The sequence below is a fragment of the Macaca thibetana genome, chromosome 18 (assembly GCF_024542745.1).
Source record: "Macaca thibetana thibetana isolate TM-01 chromosome 18, ASM2454274v1, whole genome shotgun sequence".
In the NCBI taxonomy this organism is placed as follows: domain Eukaryota; kingdom Metazoa; phylum Chordata; class Mammalia; order Primates; family Cercopithecidae; genus Macaca; species Macaca thibetana.
This window is the reverse complement of record NC_065595.1, coordinates 13,502,756-13,528,060: the sequence shown is the minus strand read 5'-3', so window position 1 is coordinate 13,528,060 and position 25,305 is coordinate 13,502,756. Positions and strand designations below refer to the sequence as shown.

Here is a 25,305-nt window from a genome sequence, read left to right as displayed (position 1 = left end):
TAAAACTTGCATTTAAAATATCTAAAATAAATAAGGTCACCACGTTTGCATTCAGGAATTGTACTTTAGAACTCACATGATATATATGGTTGAAATAGAAAGGAGTCTAATAAACACTTTTCTGATCTGAACTGGAGATAAACATTTATAAAACATTCAAAGGAAATCACTATGATAATAGTTGACCCATAGCTCCCACCTGCTAAATTTTACTCACATTTGTGACTATGAAGCTGCCCCTTGTTTGTTTCTAGGTTTTCGGGGCTTGGTTTAAGTCTCTATCTATAGGTAGCTCAGTATTTGCAGTCCCCTCAAACTATGCGTTTACTATTTATTTTTGCTTCTGGATCTAGCTGTGTAGCTATGAATTCAGCTTCATAATCAAAGATCATTCAAAACAATTTTAAAAACTGAAGCTAGGTGCTAAACAATGGTAATGGTAGGTGGTAAATGAGGAATGGATGGGTTTTGAAGCCTTGAGAAAGATAAGTTCAGCGAAGACAAGGCAGGTCCTGAAACGTATCCCATTCCAGTTTGAGTGGTCAGTTTGGCATTTCAGAAAATGTCTCATATATTTGCTCTCACTATTCAGTGTAGTTTCATTGGCTTTTGGTCTGAAGTTTTGAGGGAGGTAAGAGCAGAGTTTAGATTATATATTTTGGCATTGAAAAAAGGAAAAGGTTATGCTAGATGAATATTTTATAGTCCTGAAAGCCTGATTAAGAACTTTTGGGGTTCAGCTGCCTCATCTGTGAAATGAATATAAATTATCTGCTTATAGAAACAGTGAAAGCAATGGAAAAAAACAAGCAAACAAAAACTAATAGAGCTCTTTTACTGGGATTTCTTTCTTTTCTGTACTTGGATTTAAAAAGACGCTCTCTTATACATTCCTCGTTTCTAACATTTACTGTCCTTTTTATTCACAAAAAGACTTTTGGATTATTTTTAGTTTTAATTTACAAATAAAAACATACATTTATGGTACACAATGTGATGTCTGATATGTGTATACATTGTGGAATGATTAAATCAATTTAATATATTCATCACCTTAAATACTTACAAATAAAATTGATATGTTGAAGAGATATCCACACTTCCGTGTTCATTACAGCATTATTCACGATAGCCAAGCTATGGAATTGATGGAAGCTAAGTGTCCATCAGTGAATTAATGGATAAGGAAAATGTGGTATATAAACACAGTGAATACTATTTAGCTTTAAACAAGAAAGAAGTTCTGTCATTTACAACAACTTAGATAAAACTAGATAACACTATACTAAGTGAAAGAAGCCAGGCACAGAAAGACAAATGCTGCATGATGTCACTTTGACAAATCTAAAAAAAAAATAAATAAATAGCTTTTATAAGTAGAGAGTAGAATGGTAGTAGCAGGAGAGCGGGTGAGAGAATGAAGAGACATTGGTCAAAAGACACAAAGTTTCAGTTAGATGTTAGGAATAAATTCGAGAGATCTATTTTACAGCATGGTAACCATAGTTAATAATAAGGTATTTTATACTCGAAAATTGCTAAGAGAGTAGATTTTACTGTCCTTTTTTTTTTTTTTTAAATGCACCTTGGGCTCTAGTCAGCTGCAGTACAGCATTGCATAACAGTGTATTGTGGTCATGGAATCTTAGCACATCATTTTCTAGCTGCGTGACCCTTCATAAAGCACATAGCTTTTGGAATTCCTATTCCTTCATCTATAAAATGTAGGTGATATTAGTTACTGCTTAATAAGGTTATTGTGAGGTTCGAATTGCAACGTGCATATAAAACACTGAACACTGTCTCCTGGAGTACAATAAGCACTCAAGAGAAGCTCACTGTTGTTATCACTAACTTTAACATATTTTATATTGTTACATTGTATATGTGTCAAGACCATGCATAAACAGATGTGTACATACACACTCACATACTCATACAATTCAAAGATCACATATTTATCCACTTCTTTACTCCACTTGATTTAAGAATTATACTACATTCAGAGGAGCAACAAACATATACACAAACCCACATTATAATGCTATAATAGAATTAACTATTTTATGTATTTATCCTGTTATTTTAAATAAATGAGTAATGTTCAGTTCAGCAGTACCTACCAAATATTATCATAATGCAAATGAGAATAGGAATGATGACTTCTACCTACCAAATATTACCATAATGCAAATGAGAATAGCAATGATGACTTCTGTCTTGAATCCCATGGAAAGCATAAGCTCCTGGTACTGGCAGGTCTGTGTGCTCCCACTGTCATCACAGTCACAGACATGGATGGTAAGGGTGTTTGTACTTGTAAGTGATGGGATTCCATTGTCGGCAATTAAGATGGAGATGTAGAAGATGGGCTCTTCTTGAAGGTTAAAACCAGTTCTATTAGTCAAAATGACAGCTGTGTTATCTAAAACAAAAATCCATGTGCATAATTTTTTCAACTACATAAGAGAAATTGGTATGTAATAGTCACATGTACTGGGGACAATAGTATAGAGATACGATCAAGTAAGTTCAAATGAAAGGAAGAGGAAATTTCTGATGAGAAGACAATTAAAACATCCACACTAAATTATTAGTGTTTTGACATCACCTAAACCCTAATTATGTAATCAGATGAATTATTTAAATTATGTAGTAAAATTAATATTTAATATTATTAAATATTGAGTTGATACTACTTAATTATTTAGTTGATTATTTAAAGTATTTATGTTATTATTGAATTACTTAAACCAATTCCAAAATCTCTTTGACATGTATATAAAACATATGTGTAACACAGAAAATAGCTTTTTAATCAGATATCAATAATTTATAGGAACTACTAATATGAAATATATGCTGATAGAGCTGGCTTTATTTGTGTTAATTACATATAACACGGTCTATTTTCTAATACTTGGGACCCATTATTTGTACAAATTCAGGGAATATACAAGACGTTCAAAGTTATCTGTCAAAGTAGATGATCTCAAATACTATATTTTCTAATTAGACAAAATAATTTCACTTGGTAGACAAGATCCTATTAGGATATTTCATATCACATTGATGTTATTAATCTATTTGTATTTAAAATTCTGAAAATCATTATACTTAGTCAGACTGATTCATGTACCTAGAAAGTCCATTCAAAAAACTCATGAAAACAAACAATAAGCACTTCAAATATATACAATTACTCTTCTGTGAATCCCAAAATATTATAAATAACTTTTGTCATTATAATTTCTTGTACCTCAGAACTGTATTTTCCCTTTCCTTCTTTTTTACCATCCCTCAAAATGTTTTCTGTAGTCATCAGACAAATTTTAGAAGACAATAGCAGTAAAAGGAAAATAAATAAAAGCCTTTTGAAATGCATGCTTAAGAGGGACATTTCCCAAATCACCTTTTTAAAGACAATTCACTATGAAACCCTTAAAGTCTATAAAGTCCATGTGATTTTATTTGCTAGGCAGATTTAAGGGTTAAGAGACAGTTGACACTTTTTAAATATGTATTTTATTAAATTACTTGTGACAACAAACGTTAAACCAAATCAATTTTGTATGCTTCAACATATTTATTTCACCTCAGTAATTTATTTTATATTAATATAAATGAATCTATATATACAAATATCTATATATATAAATATATATATTTAAAAATTCCAGCTTAGACTCATTTATATTAATATATATGTATTTAAAAATACAATTTTTAACTTAAAAGTAAAATAATAAAAATATTTTTAAAAAAGGTTGAAGTTCGGGGGGGCAGAGCAAGATGGCCGAATAGGAGCAGCTCCAGTCTCCAACTCCCAGCGCGAGCGACACAGAAGACCGGTGATTTCTGCATTTTCAACTGAGGTACTGGGTTCATCTCACTGGGGAGTGCCGGACGATCGGAGCTGGTCAGCTGCTGCAGCCCGACCAGCGAGAGCTGAAGCAGGGCAAGGCATTGCCTCACCTGGGAAGCGCAAGGGGGAAGGGAGTCCCTTTTCCTAGCCAGGGGAACTGAGACACACAACACCTGGAAAATCGGGTAACTCCCACCCCAATACTGCGCTTTAAGCAAACAGGCACACCAGGAGATCATATCCCACACCTGGCCGGGAGGGTCCCACACCCACGGAGCCTCCCTCATTGCTAGAGCAGCAGTCTGTGATCTACCGGCAAGGCAGCAGCGAGGCTGGGGGAGGGGCAGCCGCCATTGCTGAGGCTTAAGTAGGTAAACAAAGCTGCTGGGAAGCTCGAACTGGGTGGAGCTCACAGCAGCTCAAGGAAACCTGCCTGTCTCTGTAGACTCCACCTCTGGGGACAGGGCACAGTAAACTAAACAAACGCAGCAGACACCTCTGCAGATGCAAACGACTCTGTCTGACAGCTTTGAAGAGAGCAGTGGATCTCCCAACACGGAGGTTGAGATCTGAGAAGGGACAGACTCCCTGCTCAAGTGGGTCCCTGACCCCTGAGTAGCCTAACTGGGAGACATCCCCAACTAGGGGCAGTCTGACACCCCACACCTCACAGGGTGGAGTACACCCCTGAGAGGAAGCTTCCAAAGCAAGAATCAGACAGGTACACTCGCTGTTCAGAAATATTCTATCTTCTGCAGCCTCTGCTGCTGATACCCAGGCAAACAGGGTCTGGAGTGGACCTCAAGCAATCTCCAACAGACCTACAGCTGAGGGTCCTGACTGTTAGAAAGAAAACTATCAAACAGGAAGGACACCTACACCAAAACCCCATCAGTACATCACCATCATCAAAGACCAGAGGCAGATAAAACCACAAAGATGGGGAAAAAGCAGGGCAGAAAAGCTGGAAATTCAAAAAATAAGAGCGCATCTCCCCCGGCAAAGGAGCGCAGCTCATCGCCAGCAACGGATCAAAGCTGGACGGAGAATGACTTTGACGAGATGAGAGAAGAAGGCTTCAGTCCATCAAATTTCTCAGAGCTAAAGGAGGAATTACATACCCAGCGCAAAGAAACTAAAAATCTTGAAAAAAAAGTGGAAGAATTGATGGCTAGAGTAATTAATGCAGAGAAGGTCCTAAACGAAATGAAAGAGATGAAAACCATGACACGAGAAATACGTGACAAATGCACAAGCTTCAGTAACCGACTCGATCAACTGGAAGAAAGAGTATCAGCGATTGAGGATCAAATGAATGAAATGAAGCGAGAAGAGAAACCAAAAGAAAAAAGAAGAAAAAGAAATGAACAAAGCCTGCAAGAAGTATGGGATTATGTAAAAAGACCAAATCTACGTCTGATTGGGGTGCCTGAAAGTGAGGGGGAAAATGGAACCAAGTTGGAAAACACTCTTCAGGATATCATCCAGGAGAACTTCCCCAACCTAGTAGGGCAGGCCAACATTCAAATCCAGGAAATACAGAGAACGCCACAAAGATACTCCTCGAGAAGAGCAACTCCAAGACACATAATTGCCAGATTCACCAAAGTTGAAATGAAGGAAAAAATCTTAAGGGCAGCCAGAGAGAAAGGTCGGGTTACCCACAAAGGGAAGCCCATCAGACTAACAGCAGATCTCTCAGCAGAAACTCTACAAGCCAGAAGAGAGTGGGGGCCAATATTCAACATTCTTAAAGAAAAGAATTTTAAACCCAGAATTTCATATCCAGCCAAACTAAGTTTCACAAGTGAAGGAGAAATAAAATCCTTTACAGATAAGCAAATGCTTAGAGATTTTGTCACCATTAGGCCTGCCTTACAAGAGACCCTGAAGGAAGCACTAAACATGGAAAGGAACAACCGGTACCAGCCATTGCAAAAACATGCCAAAATGTAAAGACCATTGAGGCTAGGAAGAAACTGCATCAACTAACGAGCAAAATAACCAGTTAATATCATAATGGCAGGATCAAGTTCACACATAACAATCTTAACCTTAAATGTAAATGGACTAAATGCTCCAATTAAAAGACACAGACTGGCAAACTGGATAAAGAGTCAAGACCCATCAGTCTGCTGTATTCAGGAGACCCATCTCACACGCAGAGACATACATAGGCTCAAAATAAAGGGATGGAGGAAGATTTACCAAGCAAATGGAGAACAAAAAAAAAGCAGGGGTTGCAATCCTAGTCTCTGATAAAACAGACTTTAAACCATCAAAGATCAAAAGAGACAAAGAAGGCCATTACATAATGGTAAAGGGATCAATTCAACAGGAAGAGCTAACTATCCTAAATATATATGCACCCAATACAGGAGCACCCAGATTCATAAAGCAAGTCCTTAGAGACTTACAAAGAGACTTAGACTCCCATACAATAATAATGGGAGACTTCAACACTCCACTGTCAACATTAGACAGATCAACGAGACAGAAAGTTAACCAGGATATCCAGGAATTGAACTCATCTCTGCAGCAAGCAGACCTAATAGACATCTATAGAACTCTCCACCCCAAATCAACAGAATATACATTCTTCTCAGCACCACATCATACTTACTCCAAAATTGACCACGTAATTGGAAGTAAAGCACTCCTCAGCAAATGTACAAGAACAGAAATTATAACAAACTGTCTCTCAGACCACAGTGCAATCAAACTAGAACTCAGGACTAAGAAACTCAATCAAAACCGCTCAACTACATGGAAACTGAACAACCTGCTCCTGAATGACTACTGGGTACATAACGAAATGAAGGCAGAAATAAAGATGTTCTTTGAAACCAATGAGAACAAAGATACAACATACCAGAATCTCTGGGACACATTTAAAGCAGTGTGTAGAGGGAAATTTATAGCACTAAATGCCCACAAGAGAAAGCAGGAAAGATCTAAAATTGACACTCTAACATCGCAATTAAAAGAACTAGAGAAGCAAGAGCAAACACATTCGAAAGCTAGCAGAAGGCAAGAAATAACTAAGATCAGAGCAGAACTGAAGGAGATAGAGACACAAAAAACCCTCCAAAAAATCAATGAATCCAGGAGTTGGTTTTTTGAAAAGATCAACAAAATTGACAGACCACTAGCCAGACTAATAAAGAAGAAAAGAGAGAAGAATCAAATCGACACAATTAAAAATGATAAAGGGGATATCACCACCGACCCCACAGAAATACAAGCTACCATCAAAGAATACTATAAACACCTCTACGCAAATAAACTGGAAAATCTAGAAGAAATGGATAATTTCCTGGACACTTACACTCTTCCAAGACTAAACCAGAAAGAAGTTGAATCCCTGAATAGACCAATAGCAGGCTCTGAAATTGAGGCAATAATTAATAGCCTCCCAACCAAAAAAAGTCCAGGACCAGATGGATTCACAGCTGAATTCTACCAGAGGTACAAGGAGGAGTTGGTACCATTCCTTCTGAAACTATTCCAATCAATAGAAAAAGAGGGAATCCTCCCTAACTCATTTTATGAGGCCAACATCATCCTGATACCAAAGCCTGGCAGAGACACAACAAAAAAAGAGAATTTTAGACCAATATCCCTGATGAACATCGATGCAAAAATCCTCAATAAAATACTGGCAAACCGGATTCAGCAACACATCAAAAAGCTTATCCACCATGATCAAGTGGGCTTCATCCCTGGGATGCAAGGCTGGTTCAACATTCGCAAATCAATAAACATAATCCAGCATATAAACAGAACCAAAGACAAGAACCACATGATTATCTCAATTGATGCAGAAAAGGCTTTTGACAAAATTCAACAGCCCTTCATGCTAAAAACGCTCAATAAATTCGGTATTGATAGAACATACCTCAAAATAATAAGAGCTATTTATGACAAACCCACAGCCAATATCATACTGAATGGGCAAAAACTGGAAAAATTCCCTTTGAAAACTGGCACAAGACAGGGATGCCCTCTCTCACCACTCCTATTCAACATAGTGTTGGAAGTTCTGGCTAGGGCAATCAGGCAAGAGAAAGAAATCAAGGTATTCAGTTAGGAAAAGAAGAAGTCAAATTGTCCCTGTTTGCAGATGACATGATTGTATATTTAGAAAACCCCATTGTCTCAGCCCAAAATCTCCTTAAGCTCATAAGCAACTTCAGCAAAGTCTCAGGATACAAAATTAATGTGCAAAAATCACAAGCATTCTTATACACCAGTAACAGACAAACAGAGAGCCAAATCAGGAATGAACTTCCATTCACAATTGCTTCAAAGAGAATCAAATACCTAGGAATCCAACTTACAAGGGACATAAAGGACCTCTTCAAGGAGAACTACAAACCACTGCTCAGTGAAATCAAAGAGGACACAAACAAATGGAAGAACATACCATGCTCATGGATAGGAAGAATCAATATCGTGAAAATGGCCATACTGCCCAAGGTAATTTATAGATTCAATGCCATCCCCATCAAGCTACCAATGAGTTTCTTCACAGAATTGGAAAAAACTGCTTTAAAGTTCATATGGAACCAAAAAAGAGCCCGCATCTCCAAGACAATCCTAAGTCAAAAGAACAAAGCTGGAGGCATCACGCTACCTGACTTCAAACTATACTACAAGGCTACAGTAACCAAAACAGCATGGTACTGGTACCAAAACGGAGATATAGACCAATGGAACAGAACAGAGTCCTCAGAAATAATACCACACATCTACAGCCATCTGATCTTTGACAAACCTGAGAGAAACAAGAAATGGGGAAAGGATTCCCTATTTAATAAATGGTGCTGGGAAAATTGGCTAGCCATAAGTAGAAAGCTGAAACTGGATCCTTTCCTTACTCCTTATACGAAAATTAATTCAAGATGGATTAGAGACTTAAATGTTAGACCTAATACCATAAAAATCCTAGAGGAAAACCTAGGTAGTACCATTCAGGACATAGGCATGGGCAAAGACTTCATGTCTAAAACACCAAAAGCAACGGCAGCAAAAGCCAAAATTGACAAATGGGATCTCATTAAACTAAAGAGCTTCTGCACAGCAAAAGAAACTACCATCAGAGTGAACAGGCAACCTACAGAATGGGAGAAAAGTTTTGCAATCTACTCATCTGACAAAGGGCTAATATCCAGAACCTACAAAGAACTCAAACAAATTTACAAGAAAAACAAACAACCCCATCAAAAAGTGGGCAAAGGATATGAACAGACATTTCTCAAAAGAAGACATTCATACAGCCAACAGACACATGAAAAAATGCTCATCATCACTGGCCATCAGAGAAATGCAAATCAAAACCACAATGAGATACCATCTCACACCAGTTAGAATGGCAATCATTAAAAAGTCAGGAAACAACAGGTGCTGGAGAGGATGTGGAGAAATAGGAACACTTTTACACTGTTGGTGGGACTGTAAACTAGTTCAACCATTATGGAAAACAGTATGGCGATTCCTCAAGGATCTAGAACTAGATGTACCATATGACCCAGCCATCCCATTACTGGGTATATACCCAAAGGATTATAAATTATGCTGCTATAAAGACACATGCACACGTATGTTTATTGCAGCACTATTCACAATAGCAAAGACTTGGAATCAACCCAAATGTCCATCAGTGACAGATTGGATTAAGAAAATGTGGCACATATACACCATGGAATACTATGCAGCCATAAAAAAGGATGAGTTTGAGTCCTTTGTAGGGAATTGGATGCAGCCGGAATCCATCATGCTTAGCAAACTATCACAAGAACAGAAAACCAAACACCGCATGTTCTCACTCATAGGTGGGAACTGAACAATGAGATCACTCGGACTCAGGAAGGGGAACATCACACACCGGGGCCTATCATGGGGAGGGGGGAGGGGGGAGGGGGGAGGGATTGCATTGGGAGTTATACCTGATGTAAATGACGAGTTGATGGGTGCAGCACAGCAACATGGCACAAGTATACATATGTAACAAACCTGCACGTTATGCACAGGTACCCTACAACTTAAAGTATAATAATAATAAATAAATTAAAAAAAAAAAAAAAAAGGTTGAAGTTCGCAACATCAAAAAAATAATAATAATAATACATGTATCCCCTGAATCTAAGAGTTCTTCACAGGGCTAAATTTTGGGGAAAGCAGTTTGGAGACTTCTCAAAGAGCTTGAAAGAGATATTTGTGGTTTTTGGCTGAAATGTATTTGAGTTTCCTCCACGGGGGAATGGGACGAGGGCAAAACAGACAGAAATGTGTTGCATTTGCTCTCCTGTGACAGGTCTCTTCTTGAACAAAGCTTAACCTCAGCTGTAAGGAGAACTGCAGGTATTTGGTTACAGATACCTGGGTAATAAATCAACTGTGTTTCATAACTTTGAGGTATAAAAAAATTAAAATAGTAGTCCTTATAATGACAAAAATATCTCTCACTGAAGCTCATGAAAAAGCAGCAGCGCGGCTCTTTATACAGTTAATCCGCCTCTGCTGAAAGGGAAAATAAATTCTGCCCCTACATAAAATTCTTTGAACACTTAATCCTTAGATTGATAAAAGTTATTTAGTTTTGAAGGAATAAGAACTGTATTAACCCAATTTCATATATTCTGAGCTCCTAATTGATGACCATAAATATTTTGGAATCAATCAAGCAAACATGACTGTAACTCAAATAAATGTCGTTTTCTTCCTCAGTCATAGATTGAAGTCTGAGTTAGACGAGAACATGAAAGGAGCCGTGGTATCAGAACTGCAATTATATTTGCAGGGTTATTCAGACTTTACAAGAGCTTACAGCCATTGATAACTTTACAAAGTGTTTCTACTTTGAAGAAATGCGGTGAGAAATGGAGCTAATATTTTTAGAACTTAACACTGAGTTTTGTTTTCCATTTTCATTGTTACTCTCTTGCTTGAATTCCAAACATTATTATGTTGCAAGAACAGTATAAAAATCAATGCCATAAATTCCATTAAAGTCTAACATGAGTCACAAAAATGTATCAAAACTCATTATAAGTGAATGACGTTACCTTGATTGTCTATGATTGTAAAACTTGAAGAGTTAGTGTCTTCTACAGATAGATTAAAGTAAAAATGGTGCTCTTCTATGGATTCATCTCTATCCACTGCACTGATAGTCTGAATTACCTGAAAAAAAAGGGGGATAGATTTTTGTTGTTGTTTGTTTGGATTCAGGAAGAAGATCACTGCTGTTATTATTATTAGCTTTTATTCACATTGCTTTATTACAATCAATAGGGACATTGCAGAAAATAGCTGTCAAATCAGTGGAGAATAGTAAAGTATTTTTCTCAAGTTAAAAATATGTTCACTGCCTTTTTTCAAAGGGTGTTGTAATATTACATAATAAATTCTTGTTGATGGATCAGGTGGATTCCAAACTCTAAGTTCGTTAGAAGTCTCCAAAGCATTTCTTTTGTATTACTCACACCCTCCCAGCCTACATTTCACTCTTTCTTCCTTCTTAATTTTTCCTTTATCTGAATGTCAGACGTTATGATTTGCTAAAGTTGTCTATTTCCTGTTTTTACTGATAGCAAAACTGTGGTAGAGTTACTGGCTTACTAAACTATTTGCTAAAGTAATGAGATTTTTAATTGATTGAGGAAATAAAGCATTTAAAATGTAGGGGCAATGTACATGATTTCCTTTGACCCATAATGATTATAGGAAAGTGTTTTACATCAAATAAGTTCATCTCTGTATCTCAGATCATAAAACAGTGAAGTAATGCAGATATGAACAATTCCATTCTCAATTAATTTTCTTCTTTCAAGACATGAATGTGTCAGTCAAGTAGTTCATTATTGTCGAAAAAGATATGCTGTCAAGATCACATAGTGAGATTGTGATTAATTGTGGAAATTAAAGTAAATTCATTATAGAAGTTATTGTTTTGAATTTTCTAGAATTAAAGTGCTTTTAACAATATGTCAAACAAAAATAGCCTTAGATGCAAGATGGCAAATCCAGATTTATGTTATACTTCAAAAAAATAGATATGTCTTCACAGGCATAAAGAACATTAGGAAACCAATACGATCTGTATATTATTTCTCCACACTGATTTCTGTTTAACTAACACATTACTAATAAATAATAATCATTTAGTGTTAATTAAGTAACGTAGCAAAACACATTTTATTCAACCCATGCTTATAATTATACATGTGGATATTGATTTGTGTTAAGGTAAAGCCTTCATGTTAGAATATCATAGGATTTTGTACAGGCTGAGTAGAGGGCAGAGGCTTGGAAACCCAATATTCTGAATCCTGGGTTTGCCATTTACAAGTTTTTAACCTTGAAAAATAAAAATACTAATACTTAACCTTCAGGGTTCATTTTCAGGATTGTCAGTCTTGGCTTGTCAGAAAGTTTGTCACACAACAAACTATTATGTGTTCCTATGTCTATTATGTGTTACTCGTGAAAATAATCTCTTGTTGAGTTTTTGCATACCATGGTGTACTGGATATTGTTAATAATAGGCATATGAATATCTTTATATGCATATTAACTGAAGTCATATTGATAACAAAGTATATAATTCATGTTTATCTTGCTGGCATATGTGGTTACAGTGTTCAGTTAAGGAATATTGTATTTTACTACCTGATGTTCTGTATTAAACATCAGCATCTGACTAAATGTTGCAAATGTCTCCCTTTGGGGGATGAAGACTAAAGAAGACTGGAGATACACTGTATATATTTCAAAAGACTTTTAATAAATCAAAATATCTTATACATAGGTATAGGAAACTGAATGAGCAGGATTTCAACAGCCTCCCCCTTTCAAATGAACAAGTCTTCACTTATATTTGCTCTGTAAGTTGGGCTTCCTATAAGATATGTTTTACTGGCTTTCATAATTGTTTTATAAAAATAGGAAGACACTGACATAAAATCAGTCATATATCAAGTATTATGAATTTTACTGAATTTACCTTGAACAGGTACACGTAAAAATAAACACATATCTCTAACAAAGGGACCACATTAATGTGCTCATAAGTCTTGACGGAGGATATTTATTTTTCCTTTAAATATAACAATGAAAAGGTTTTCATTTTCATTTTAAAATAAAATTCTGAGAAAAACTTCTATCTGTTGCATTGGCTAAAATTATTATCTGGGACCTATCGCTGACCTTATACATTTATGAAAGGAGTAAACATAAATTAAAAGGTAAAAGTATATACCAAGAACAGCCATGGCTTGAGAGACTGGGAAAAGAGAAAAGGAAAATAACTCCAAATTACGGTTAATTCTGAAAGAAAGCTCAGATTTTTTTTTCTTTTTTTTTTTTGAGACGGAGTCTCACTCTGTCACCCAGGCTGTAGTGCAGTGGCACGATCTTGGCTCACTGCAAGCTCCGCCTGCCGGGTTTATGCCATTCTCCTAACTCAGCCTCCCGAGTAGCTGGGACTACAGGTGCCTGCCACCACGCATGCCTAATTTTTTTTTTTTTTTGTATTTTTAGTAAAGACAGTGTTTAACTACGTTAGTCTCGATCTCCTGACCTCGTGATCCACCTGACTCAGCCTCCCAAAGTGCTGGGATTACAGGAATGAGCCACTGTGCCTCGCCGAAAGTACAGATTTTTAATATTCTTTTTGCTCTCCAGGTAGAATTTTGGCCAATTTATTTCTGACGCAATACATTCAATCATCTATTTACAGTGCATCGAAAGCTACAATGGAAATATATTGTGTAAGCCCCAAGAATCCAAAAGTAACTAAAATTATAAGAAGTTACCTATGGGCCAGGATCTGTTCTATACATTATCTTAGATAATCTTCACAATGGTCCTTTGGAATAAATTGTATTATTGTTCCTATGGTATAAAGGTTTATATTAAGTTTCATATAAGCTAAATGTCTTAGGTAAGTAAATTGGCTGGGCCAAAATTAGAATGTAAGCTGATGTCATAGTCAAAATGAAATATGAGTAGTAAGTGTAGCACTCTAGGACATACTGTTTATACCCTAGACTTGTTCTTGTCCTACCAGATTTGCATACAAAATGATACCATAAAAAACATGGAATCCCAAAAGCAAGTAAAAATATGTCTCATAAAAGATAGTGACAGAGAAATAAGCAATATAATTTTATAGGATAAGGACCAAAAATAATGGTTAAAAATAGAAGAAAATGATGTGTTTTGATATGGGAGAAAGGGAAGATATTCTAGGGTAGAGTGCAGCCAATGAGCTAATACTTGAATAAAAATATGAATTGATGAAAAAAGTATGATCCTAAGCAAAGAATATCATGAAAAATTAGTGAAGGCAAAGATATCATAATTAGGTATAAATATATGAAATTAATATTTTGGAGGTTAAAGATGGCCAATTATTGGAAGTTTCATAAGTTCCAATTTAGTTATTTTATGAGACTATAATCACTATTTGACTTTGAAGATAATCAGGAGAATAAAGAGAATCATTTGCTATTAATCATTATGCACTATGTCTTCTTTTAAGAAAAAGTCACACATGGGCCAGTTTACTAAAATAACATTCCAGATTAATTATCCCGAGTCAAAAATCAGCCCAGTACTCAGGTTCCTCAAACCAAAGAGATGATTCTCATTAAACATGCAATTAATGGACAGCTAGTTTAAGATGCAACACTTGTACACAATGATTTGGAGCAAGCAATACATTTGTGTCTGTTTCCTTATCTTCATGGCAAGTCACAATGAAATCTACTTCCAGGATTAGTCAATCAAATTGTTGAACAAGATTATAAACTATAAATTGAATCATGAACTCTAAATCAATATACAGATACTGAATATTAATTTATATATGTCATCAATTCCTTGAAATGCACTTAATAAACTATAAAAAAATGCTTCTCAATAGAAAAATGTTAAACAAAAAGTTGAAGTTGTAATAAATGAATATCTGGAAAGATTTTCTTAAAATCTTATCTGAGTTGCTTATGTAGTTATTCTAGGTAGGCATACCTTATATTAGGCTAAAGATGCAAATTGTTTCCCATTGCCAAGAAATTATTACACAAACATAGATATGAGACCATCATGTTTTATATTACTCTAATGAGTAAATGATTTTAAATTACACCTGTTTTGACAAAATAAATCTAGAAAACTCAAAAAAGTTGTTGAACATCTGTTCAAACAGGCAAAGTACAAAATAATACACTAATAGAGTTAGAACCAAAAGAAAGTCTAGATTGTAGTAAGTTTGTTGTCTTTTTCTGTTTAGCAAAACATGAGAAGAAAAATGTTGAAAAGGTCATTATAGTATAATATTTTAGACCTGGATAGAACTGGGGATACTCTAAGTTTTCTAAAAGGACTTTTCACAAAATTACATCATATATATTTAAATGTCATATATATCGTAATTGTTTTGCCATTAACTTGTAGAAATCTATATTCAGTTGAAAAATACGCATTCCTAGATTTTTATCTCAGTATGTATTTTCTAATTTTCCTTTTAAAGTTAATATTCCAAGTATATTTTTAAAATTCACATAAAATCAGCATGTATACACAAAATATTAAATTGTAAAATATCTCATTAGTATCTTAGATGTATCCATTTAAGATGTATTTCATTAGTACTTACAGTATGCCAAGCAATCCTATGCCCTGGTGGTACAATTATGAATAAAGTTAGTCTCTGTCACCACTGTTCACATTCCAGTGGTGTAGAAGATCAAGCAGAGTTGCAAACTTAAAAAGTATTGAGGAAGTACAGATTACATAAATTACATAATAAAAGTTATAACCACCTAAAATACTTAATACTTAAACATTGCGGGGGGGAGGGTCAGAGAACCTCGTATCTATGCGGAAATTTGAAGATCATACTGTGGAAGTGAGCGGGGATACATCATGGACATATTAAAGAGTTTCGACATTCTACTGAGGGACACTCCCAGGCTCTAATTTGGAAATGACATGATTATTACTTTTATTTGGGATCACATGGTTCCAGGCAAAGGATTGCATTTTAGAATGCTCCTGCTGAGGACATCCTTAATGTAAGTCTGGAAATGGAGAATCTAGCCCACAAGCTATTGTCATTATCCTAATGAACAACTGCTTGGTAATCAAAATTTCTTTATGTGATATACAAAAAAAAAAAAAACACTAACAGTCACAATTATGGATTGTGTTATTTTTAATGAGAAACAATACAGAAATTACTGAGCAGTGTTCATAAATTGAGGATGGTACAGTATGTTTCAAATAAAGATACAGCTCCTGGGTCCCAAAATTTGCCTAAATTTGCCACAATGATTTGGAGCAAGGGTATGCTGAACTCCAGAAGATGTCACCAAAGTAATGTTTTTTCACCATTTTCAAAAGGGCTATATATTCTCCTCACTATTTTCCATCCAGTAAAATCTGGTTATCCTGAAACTGCATGACTACAGACTTACCTAATAAATATAATTGATATATAAAACTGATACATTGCTGCATATGTGCTGTGAGATTGGATGAAGCAAAGTTTGATTTTACAGGAACATCCCTCTGCAGACCTGCTTAGGTCAGGTTCACTCCAGAAGAGAAGATAGGTCCCTATTAGGGTAGAAAGAATGATGATAGAGAGAAATTGATACATTAAAGACATATGTAGGAGATGGGATCAACAGAACCAAATGATTGATTGGATACGGAGAGTAAAGACTATAATTAATTAAAAATGATGTCCATGTTTTTTTTTTTCTTGCAAAACTTGATATTATAATAATTTTCCTGGGGATACTGAAAAAAGGGAAGGCTTGGGAGCAAATTTGGTGTTAACCATGGGACATCTGAGTTGTTTTCTCAGGTTAGTCGGACACATAGCTTAAAATAGAAAAAGCAGGCAGAGATACAGTTATTTGGACATGAACTGTAGTCGAGAGGAAGAAGTGGGTAAAAGACGAAATAATGAGTTGAGGAAAATTTTGGACCAAAAGTGAAAGGAAGAGAATCAAAGATCACAAAATGCAACCACTGAAATTTAGGAAAAAGAAAATTTTTACATGGAGACAAGGTAAATGTCTTTAGACAAAATATTGATATGAGTGAATCTGAAAATTATCGATGTTATACTTTACCTCCAAAAAAGACATTTAATATCCGTCAAGATAATGGCACTCATTGATTTGAAAAATGGTAACTATTTGCACCACCTAGCCAAGGCAAATTACCCTGATGTCAGCTCATTTATTATATTAATATTTTGCAAATTGCTGAAAATTCTCTCCTTCTCTTCCCCACCCCAGCCACTTACACATTAAGAACAAAACCAAACATTTTGTTTACCCACATAGGTATTTGAGTAAATGTTTGGATTCCTCCAGAGTAGAGTGTGACTACCATCGCATTTTTATTTTATATGATTAATTTATTATCTATCCAAAGAAGACAGATATAAGACATCTTTTTACCTGTCATTTTCTCTAGCTGTTTGAGCATGTGGGAAATTAGACAAGAATCATCTTCATAAATTAAAAATACATATAAAATATTAAATATTCTGTTAATGATTTTAATTAAAAATATGTGAAGATGATATTTTGGATGTATTATACCAAATAAATATTATTAAAATGAACATAATCTGGGTGTTTTTTATATTTTTAAATGTGGCTACAGGAAAATTTACAATTCTACCATTTATTTGGAAGCACTGCATTACATAACCTTATATTTTCAAATAATTTTTCTTCTTTTCAGTGACTTTTTTTTACATGTACTTTATATATTGTACGAAATTCAGCTTTAGAACTCCAATAAATAATAGTGTAAGACAAGGCATTGATTTCTCATTACTGTTTTAAATTATATTACCCTATCAGTTTCAATATTACATAAAGTTTTGATTATCTATCTAGGACTATAATATTTTATCATTATTATACGTATTATGTGTGCCTTTTGAAGTCATATTTATTACCTGGAATTTAGGTTTATTATTCTTATTATTTATTTATTTATTTTTTATTTTATTTTATTTTATTTTATTTTATTTTTTTGAGACGGAGTCTCGCTCTGTCGCCCAGGCTGGAGTGCAGTGGCCGGATCTCAGCTCACTGCAAGCTCCGCCTCCCGGGTTTACGCCATTCTCCTGCCTCAGGCTCCCGAGTAGCTGGGACTACAGGCGCCCGCCACCTCGCCCGGCTAGTTTTTTTGTATTTTTTTTAGTAGAGACGAGGTTTCACCGTGTTAGACAGGATGGTCTCGATCTTCTGACCTCGTGATCCGCCCGTCTCGGAGACGGAGTTTCACTCTTGTCACTCAGGCTTGAGTGCAATGGTGTAATCTCGGCTCACTACAACCTCTTCCTCCCAGGTTCAGGAGATTCTCCTGCCTCAGCCTCCTGAGTAGCTGGGATTACAGGTGCCCACCACTACGCCCAACTAATTTTTGTATTTTCAGTAGAGATGGTGTTTCACCATGTTGGCCAGGCTGGTCTCGAACTTCTGAACTCGGGTGATCCTCCTGCCTAGGCCTCCCAAAGTGCTGGGATTACAGGCGTGAGCCACTGTGTCCCACCTACGTTTAATTTTATCTAAGGGTTTCTTAGTATCAAATGAAAAGTTTGTGTATATAATTTTTATGTGTATCATTTAGTTCCTTTGACTTGATACGTAAAATATTTATAGATTTCAAAGCATTATTAACTTTCTATATTTTTAGGAAAGTTTAAATAACATGAAAATTAATTGAAACTCAATTATACAAATATCTTGACCAAAAATATTCCTTAGAAGCTTCTCTGTGACATATTCTCAGTAATATTAAGAATCATTGTTTTAATCCTCTTTTCTTTTTTCCTTACATTATTTCATTTTCTTTAATTCCAGTCTAATGACTTTTTTTAAAAAAAACCCTGCATTTTGAAATGATTATAGATTCACAAGAAAATGTAAAACTTGTGCATGGAGTCTTTCAAACCCTTCATTCAGCGAAACGAATGTTTACATCTTATGTACCTGTAGTACATTATTAATATCACACGCATATGATGACAAAACAAAAAAATCAACCTCTATACTACGTTTATATTGGAGTTCTTAACTTTTGTGTTTTACTCTGTTAATTTGACTTCCTTAAACATCTGATGAACAACATTATTAACCTGCTCCACCCTCATCTCCAACAGACATTGACAATGTTGTTTCTGTACAATATCAAGTGTACACAGACACCATATAGCTCATTCAAATCTCTTTAGAAGAGAATGAACCCCATGTTAAGAACTTGTAATGTATGACATGACCCTTAACTGTCACTGTTAATATTGACAAAACTACTTTAACATAGTCCTCTTTTACTTACTTTCTTATTTGTTTTTTATCTTTACAAAATCCTTAGAAGATAGAGATTATAGAGCAGAAGTTGTATTATTATTTTTGAAATGAGGAGATTAGTATTCAGCATGGTTAGGATATTATCATCTAATCGGGGAAGTGTGGATCAGTGACAGAGATCTTCAGCTATTGCGCTGTGTAATCTTTTCGTTATTTTAGCCTTGTTGTTTTTGATGTTTCATTCTCACATAAGGGGAAACATTTGAATTAAACCTCATGGCTTCCTATACATGTGATTTTTAGACAATAATCAAGAATACCAATCAGCCCATACGATGCCAGGAACTTAACACTAGAAAACAAACGTTTATTCAATCCTCTCTAAAGAATCACTTTGCTGGCCGGGCGCGGTGACTCACGCCTGTAATCCCAGCACTTTAGGAGGCCGAGGCGGGCGGATCACGAGGTCAGGAGATCGAGACCATCCTGGCTAACACGGTGAAACCCCGTCTCTACTAAAAATACAAAAAACTAGCCGGGCGAGGTGGCGGTGCCTGTAGTCCCAGCTACTCGGGAGGCTGAGGCAGGAGAATGGCGTGAACCCGGGAGGCGGAGCTTGGAGTGAGCCGAGATCACGCTACTGCACTCCAGCCTGGGCGACAGCGAAACTCCGTCTCAAAAAATAAAAAGACCACTTTCCCTTTCAAAAACATGGGAACAAAACCTAACAAAGAAACAAAAACCAAAAATTTAAAGAATACATAAAAAGAAAAACACTTATTTTGCTATCTTGCTCATTTTTCTCAAAGGGTAAAAGAGGCAAATCCATCAAATTCAAAAAGATGCACTCAGCTATCATTGGAAAGCTGTGTACTGTGTATTGCTTAAGAGTAAATGAGGGCCAGGTGCAGTGACTCACTCCCAGCACTTTGGGAGGCCGAGGCAGGAGGATCACAAGGTCAGGAGATCGAGACCATCCTGGCTAACATGGTGAAAACCCATCTCTACTAAAACTATGAAAAATTAGCTGGGTGTGGTGGGCGCCTGTAATCCCAGCTTGTAATCCCAGTGTGTGTATATATATATATAGGGGTGTGTTTGTGTGTGTGTGTGTGTATATATATGTATGTATGTATATGTGTATGGCAACTTAAAAATTGAATGAATTACAAATAAAAACTTTAAAATATCTATTATATATTGGTGCACTCACATATACATATATATATATTGAGTTTTTTAGTATAACTAACAAATACTACTTACTAATTCTTTTTTGAACTATATCCATATGGTTAGTATTGTCATTTTTGCTTATTTTATCATATTTACAAAACATGTAAAATTGTTTTTCCAGGTTGCATGTAAAATATATTTTTCTGAAAGCATAGAATTGAATACTTTTCATATTATAATCACTGTATGTGCATACATATATAACTATGGATAAAATCACCAAGAGTCTCTGCTGTCATAAATCTAGTTATATATTGAGGAAAATACAAAAATGTTAAACAGAAACGGCCAGGAGTGGTGGTGCACGCCTGTAATCCTATCACTTTGGGAGGCCGAGGCAGGCGGATCACGAGATCAGGAGTTTGAGACCAGCCTGCCCAACATGGCAAAAACCCATCTCTACTAAAAATACGAAAAAAATTAGCCAGGTATGGTGGTGTTTGCCTGTAAACTCAGCTACTCGGGAGGCTGAGACAGGAGAATCGCTTGAACCTGGGACAGGGAGGTTGCAGTAAGCCAAGATCATGCCACGGCACTCGAACCTGGGTAACGAGTGAAGCTCCAGCTCAAAAAAAAAATAATAATAAAAAATAAAAAATAAAAAAAAAAAAATATATATATATAACAAAACTTTGTTCAGTTAACATACTTACCACATGGGACATTTACAGAAATAGGTGTATAGAAGATACAGTAAATTAAGCCTATTTTTTTTAAAGTTTAAAAACAGGCTATCTAATCAATGGATAATCTAAATACATTCATATGTACACTTCACATGTACATGAAATGAATGAAATAATTTACTATACTAGTACTCGAAATATGAAATATAATCATAAATATAAACCATAATTTTATTTATAATAATTCTAGAAATGTTACATCTAATATGTAAATTTAATATACATTTATTAGAAAATTATAAAATTCATCATGTCAAAAATTATTTGTATTTTAAGAAAACTGGCATGCCACATTTAAAGTATCATTTATTAGATTTACATGTTATTATTTTAAAGTTGCTTGTTATATTGGTCAATGTGTCTAAGTAACCAGATGTGTTTGAAATTCTTGAGAATATTAGATACATCCAATTTCTAAATATATAATCTACTTATAGCACCAGGTTTGAAGAAAAATGTCTAAGCCAAATTTCTGGAGGAGCCATGGGTCCAAGTTCACGTTCATTCTGTTTTTGTGATCTCTTCTACCCTATACTGTATGTCCATACATTTCTAAAACAGTTCAATTTTAGTTCTAGGGAAAGTGCAACACAATAGAGAGCCTCTGAAGTTTTTATATCCACCTTTTACTGTCCCCAAATCCTTGGGTTCTAACCCATTAGAAATGAGTGCTTTAAATTTGTAAAGTTATTTGTATATTTTTAACAATTTTATTACTGCTTTCAAAAACATTTTGGAAAATATTTATAGGCAAGATTTGATCATTATTTCCAGTGAAATCATATTCAAAAACACACATAGCTTAATGAAATTCACAATCATTTCAAGAAATACTGACAATTTTCACTATGTTGCAGTTTAATAATCAGTAAAAGTTAAGATGTACCTATCTCTTAAGATATGCCTATTCCTCAGCATAGTAGGAAATTGAAGATCAAATATAACTTTGGTTACTAACATTTATTGAAAGAGAAATATAATTTCTGCTTTTGTAAACTCCAAATGGTCCCTGACTAGCTTTGTTGATAAATTCAAAGCTACTTAGAATAACTGAGTTGATAGTGTCTGTATACCTATTTAGTATCATGAACACTAGACTGTAAAATTTTTGAACATTATTGGACATTTTTTAAAGAAAAACAGCCTGTGGTATTTAATAGTCTTCTATGTGCTCTAAGAAACCTCATAATTATGTTAGTTTATTATGTACTGGAGCTTAGAAGTACACAAATAACATTCTAATTTAAGTTTCACATTTTACAAATAAAACAGTGAGCAGCAGATAAAGTGTGTGAAAGAAATAAATTGTGAAGTAATGATAATGTATTTCAAAATGAGTATGTTCTCATAAATGTTTACATATCTAGTAATTTGTATAAGACTCAGTTTTATTTGTGTTGCTATACCTGGTATAGTGATTAAATCCTATGAAAAAACATTTTGGCATATTTTCCCTCCATATGTTTATGCTTATATTTCATTTTACCTGTACCTGCATGAAGAATAAAAAAATAAAAAGAAACTTAAATGTGACTATGTAACCTATAGAATTTTTTTCTTAATTGTTTGACAAAGTATAAATGAACTACTGAATAATAAATATACTATAAAAGTAAACTACTGAATCACTATCGTTAGCAGATTTTTAAAAACATTTGAGGAATTTGAAAGTAGAAAACTTGAAATTTGCATGTTTTTAAAAATTAAAATAAAAAAATTAAAAATAAAATAAAATAAAAAGCTCACAACATAAAAGCATGTAATTAATATAAATAGGATAAAATTAATTTTTTGATGTTTTAAAATAAGATGAATGCATAACAAAAATTATATATTATAAAAATTAATTTATATATAATTTGTATATGTAATATTATAGAATTACAATAATTATATAAATTATAATATATGAATATTAAAGATGTTAATGATAGTATTATATAACAATATTGTATAATATATGAAATAATTACATATTATGAAACAATGATATATAGTTTAGACTTTGTAATTTATAATGAGTCCTTACCTGACCAGAGCCTGCATTTTCACAAACATAACTCTCATAGTATTGAGAGAACTCAGGAGCATGATCATTGATATTAAGAACTTGCACATACACTGGGATCGAAGAGATCTGCTCTATATTGTCTGCAATTTGAATATATATAATAAAAATCTAACATTTTAATATGTCTTTAGAAGATACATCATTAAAATTACATTAGAGGCTATATGGTACATTTTTATTTTACTTGAAAAAAGCAATCTGAGGACAGGATATCTATATGATTCACCTGTTTATCAGCAATAGATCCTAGAAAAAAATTCTGTGCTAATATATTCAAACCAAGCAATATTTATTGGGTGCATTGTGCTTGCCATGGGCTGTAATAAGTGATGAGAAAAAGTAGTAAAAAGATAAAGTAAAATAAGGGTATATGGAGAGCTTGCAAGAGTCCAGGAATCATTTAAAGTTTTGTATTAACTCATTTAATCTTGATCAATAAATGGATTATTATCCTCCCCAATTTTACTGATAAAAAAGTTGATAAACCATTTAGTTTCAAAAATTACAGTTAAATTACTTGTGTAAGATTATAGCTGCAGTGCTATAACAAAAATAACAATCAATTCTGTGAACCACTGAAATTTAGAGTGTAGCTTTTAAAAACAAATAATTAGAATCTAAATATATTTTAAAGTAAAATCGTTATAAAAAAAACTAAAGTTTTTATATAAACATTGAATTGAGAAGATTTTCTAAGTGAGCCAAAAAATCCAAAAAACATAATGAGAAAAAATTGTGGTTAAAACATTTAAATCCTTCAATTTGATATTAAAAAAAGACATTTCAGAAAAAAGTATGAACTAGGAATTTACAGGAGAGAAAATTCAATTTATCTGATAGCAGACTTTCTCACTGCCATCACTATTAATATTTTAGACTGGATAATTCCTAGTTTTGGGGGATTCTCCTGTGCATTGTAGGATGCTTAGCAGCATCCATGACTTCTATTCCCCAAATGTCTGCAGTATCCCTTCTACCCCAGTGTGTCAATCCAGACTGTTCAGACATTGTCAATGTGCCCTGGTTGAAGCTGGCGGCAGAAGTGTTGAGCCAAATGGCCTGCAGTTGGGACACGTTGCGCTACCATAATCTTCACACAGCCTCTCACCACAGGTAAGAAGAATGATGGTTTAGCCCGTGCCATTTGTGTCATATGTGATAAAACAGCACCCAGTGATGACGAGGGCTGAAAAATAACAATGTAAACTGACTCTAGCAATCGATAATGAAATTTAAACTACACATATCTGTGACCCAATCTGTTAAACTTAAGCTACAGTCTAAGGTATCAGTATTTGAGTAAATGATCCACTTAAATACATTCCAGAGTTATTTGCATCACATCCAAATTATATAAATGACTCAAATGTACAACAAAAAAGAATCGGGGAGAATAATTTACAGCTGAACTATGACATTATGTGGATTTATTAAAAATGTGTGAGTCTGACCAGGCATGGTGACTCACACCTCTAAATCCCAGCACTTTGGAAGGCCAAGGCAGGAGGATAACTTGAACTCAGGAGTTCTAGAGCAGCCTGAGCAATATAATGAGACCTCGTCTCTAATAAAAATTCAAAATATTAGCTGAGTGTGGTAGTGTACATTGTAGTCTCAGCTACTTGGGAGGCTGAGGTGGGAGAATAGCGTGAGCAGGGGATTGTGGCAGCAGTGAACTGTGATCGGGCTACTGCACTCCAGCCTGGGCTACAGAGTGAAACCCTGTGCCAGATAAAAGAGTGAGTCAATGTAACACATTTTTATTGTGAGCTTAAAACTGGATGACTTGAGTTTGAATCTTGGTTCCCAATTTGAGAAAAATACTTAACCAGAATGCCTCAGTTGGCATTCTGAAAAATGGGCGTGATAGTAGTAACTGCCTTATAGGCTGTTAAGATTAAACATATACATAAAGCAACTACATAAATTACATGAAGCAATTACATAAATTGGTTAATATACATAAAGCAATTAAGACTACTTAGCACATAACTGAACAATGAATATTAAATAGGATTGTTTTGTTGTATCTACTAACCAGACATGTATTTTGTGTACTGAAAAAAGTAAGTTGCAGCTATTATATTGTGTAGTTTTATT

The 25,305-nt window shown here is 34.6% G+C and overlaps 1 protein-coding gene across 3 annotated transcripts in view; it reads right to left on the bottom strand.

Annotated features, from left to right (window-relative positions):
* CDH19 (cadherin 19) overlaps positions 1–25,305 on the bottom strand; it is a 103,124-nt gene that overhangs the window by 5,586 nt on the left and 72,233 nt on the right. For 2 of the 3 annotated variants that reach the window (XM_050767123.1, XM_050767122.1), the window contains 3 exons: positions 23,164–23,285; positions 10,933–11,050; positions 2,174–2,425 (listed from right to left, as the gene is read on the bottom strand). In XM_050767123.1, the coding sequence (XP_050623080.1) occupies positions 2,174–2,425; positions 10,933–11,050; positions 23,164–23,285 (492 nt within the window). Of the gene's footprint in view, positions 1–2,173; positions 2,426–10,932; positions 11,051–23,163; positions 23,286–25,305 lie in introns of those variants that run through there. The other variant, XM_050767124.1, reaches the window with a different exon arrangement.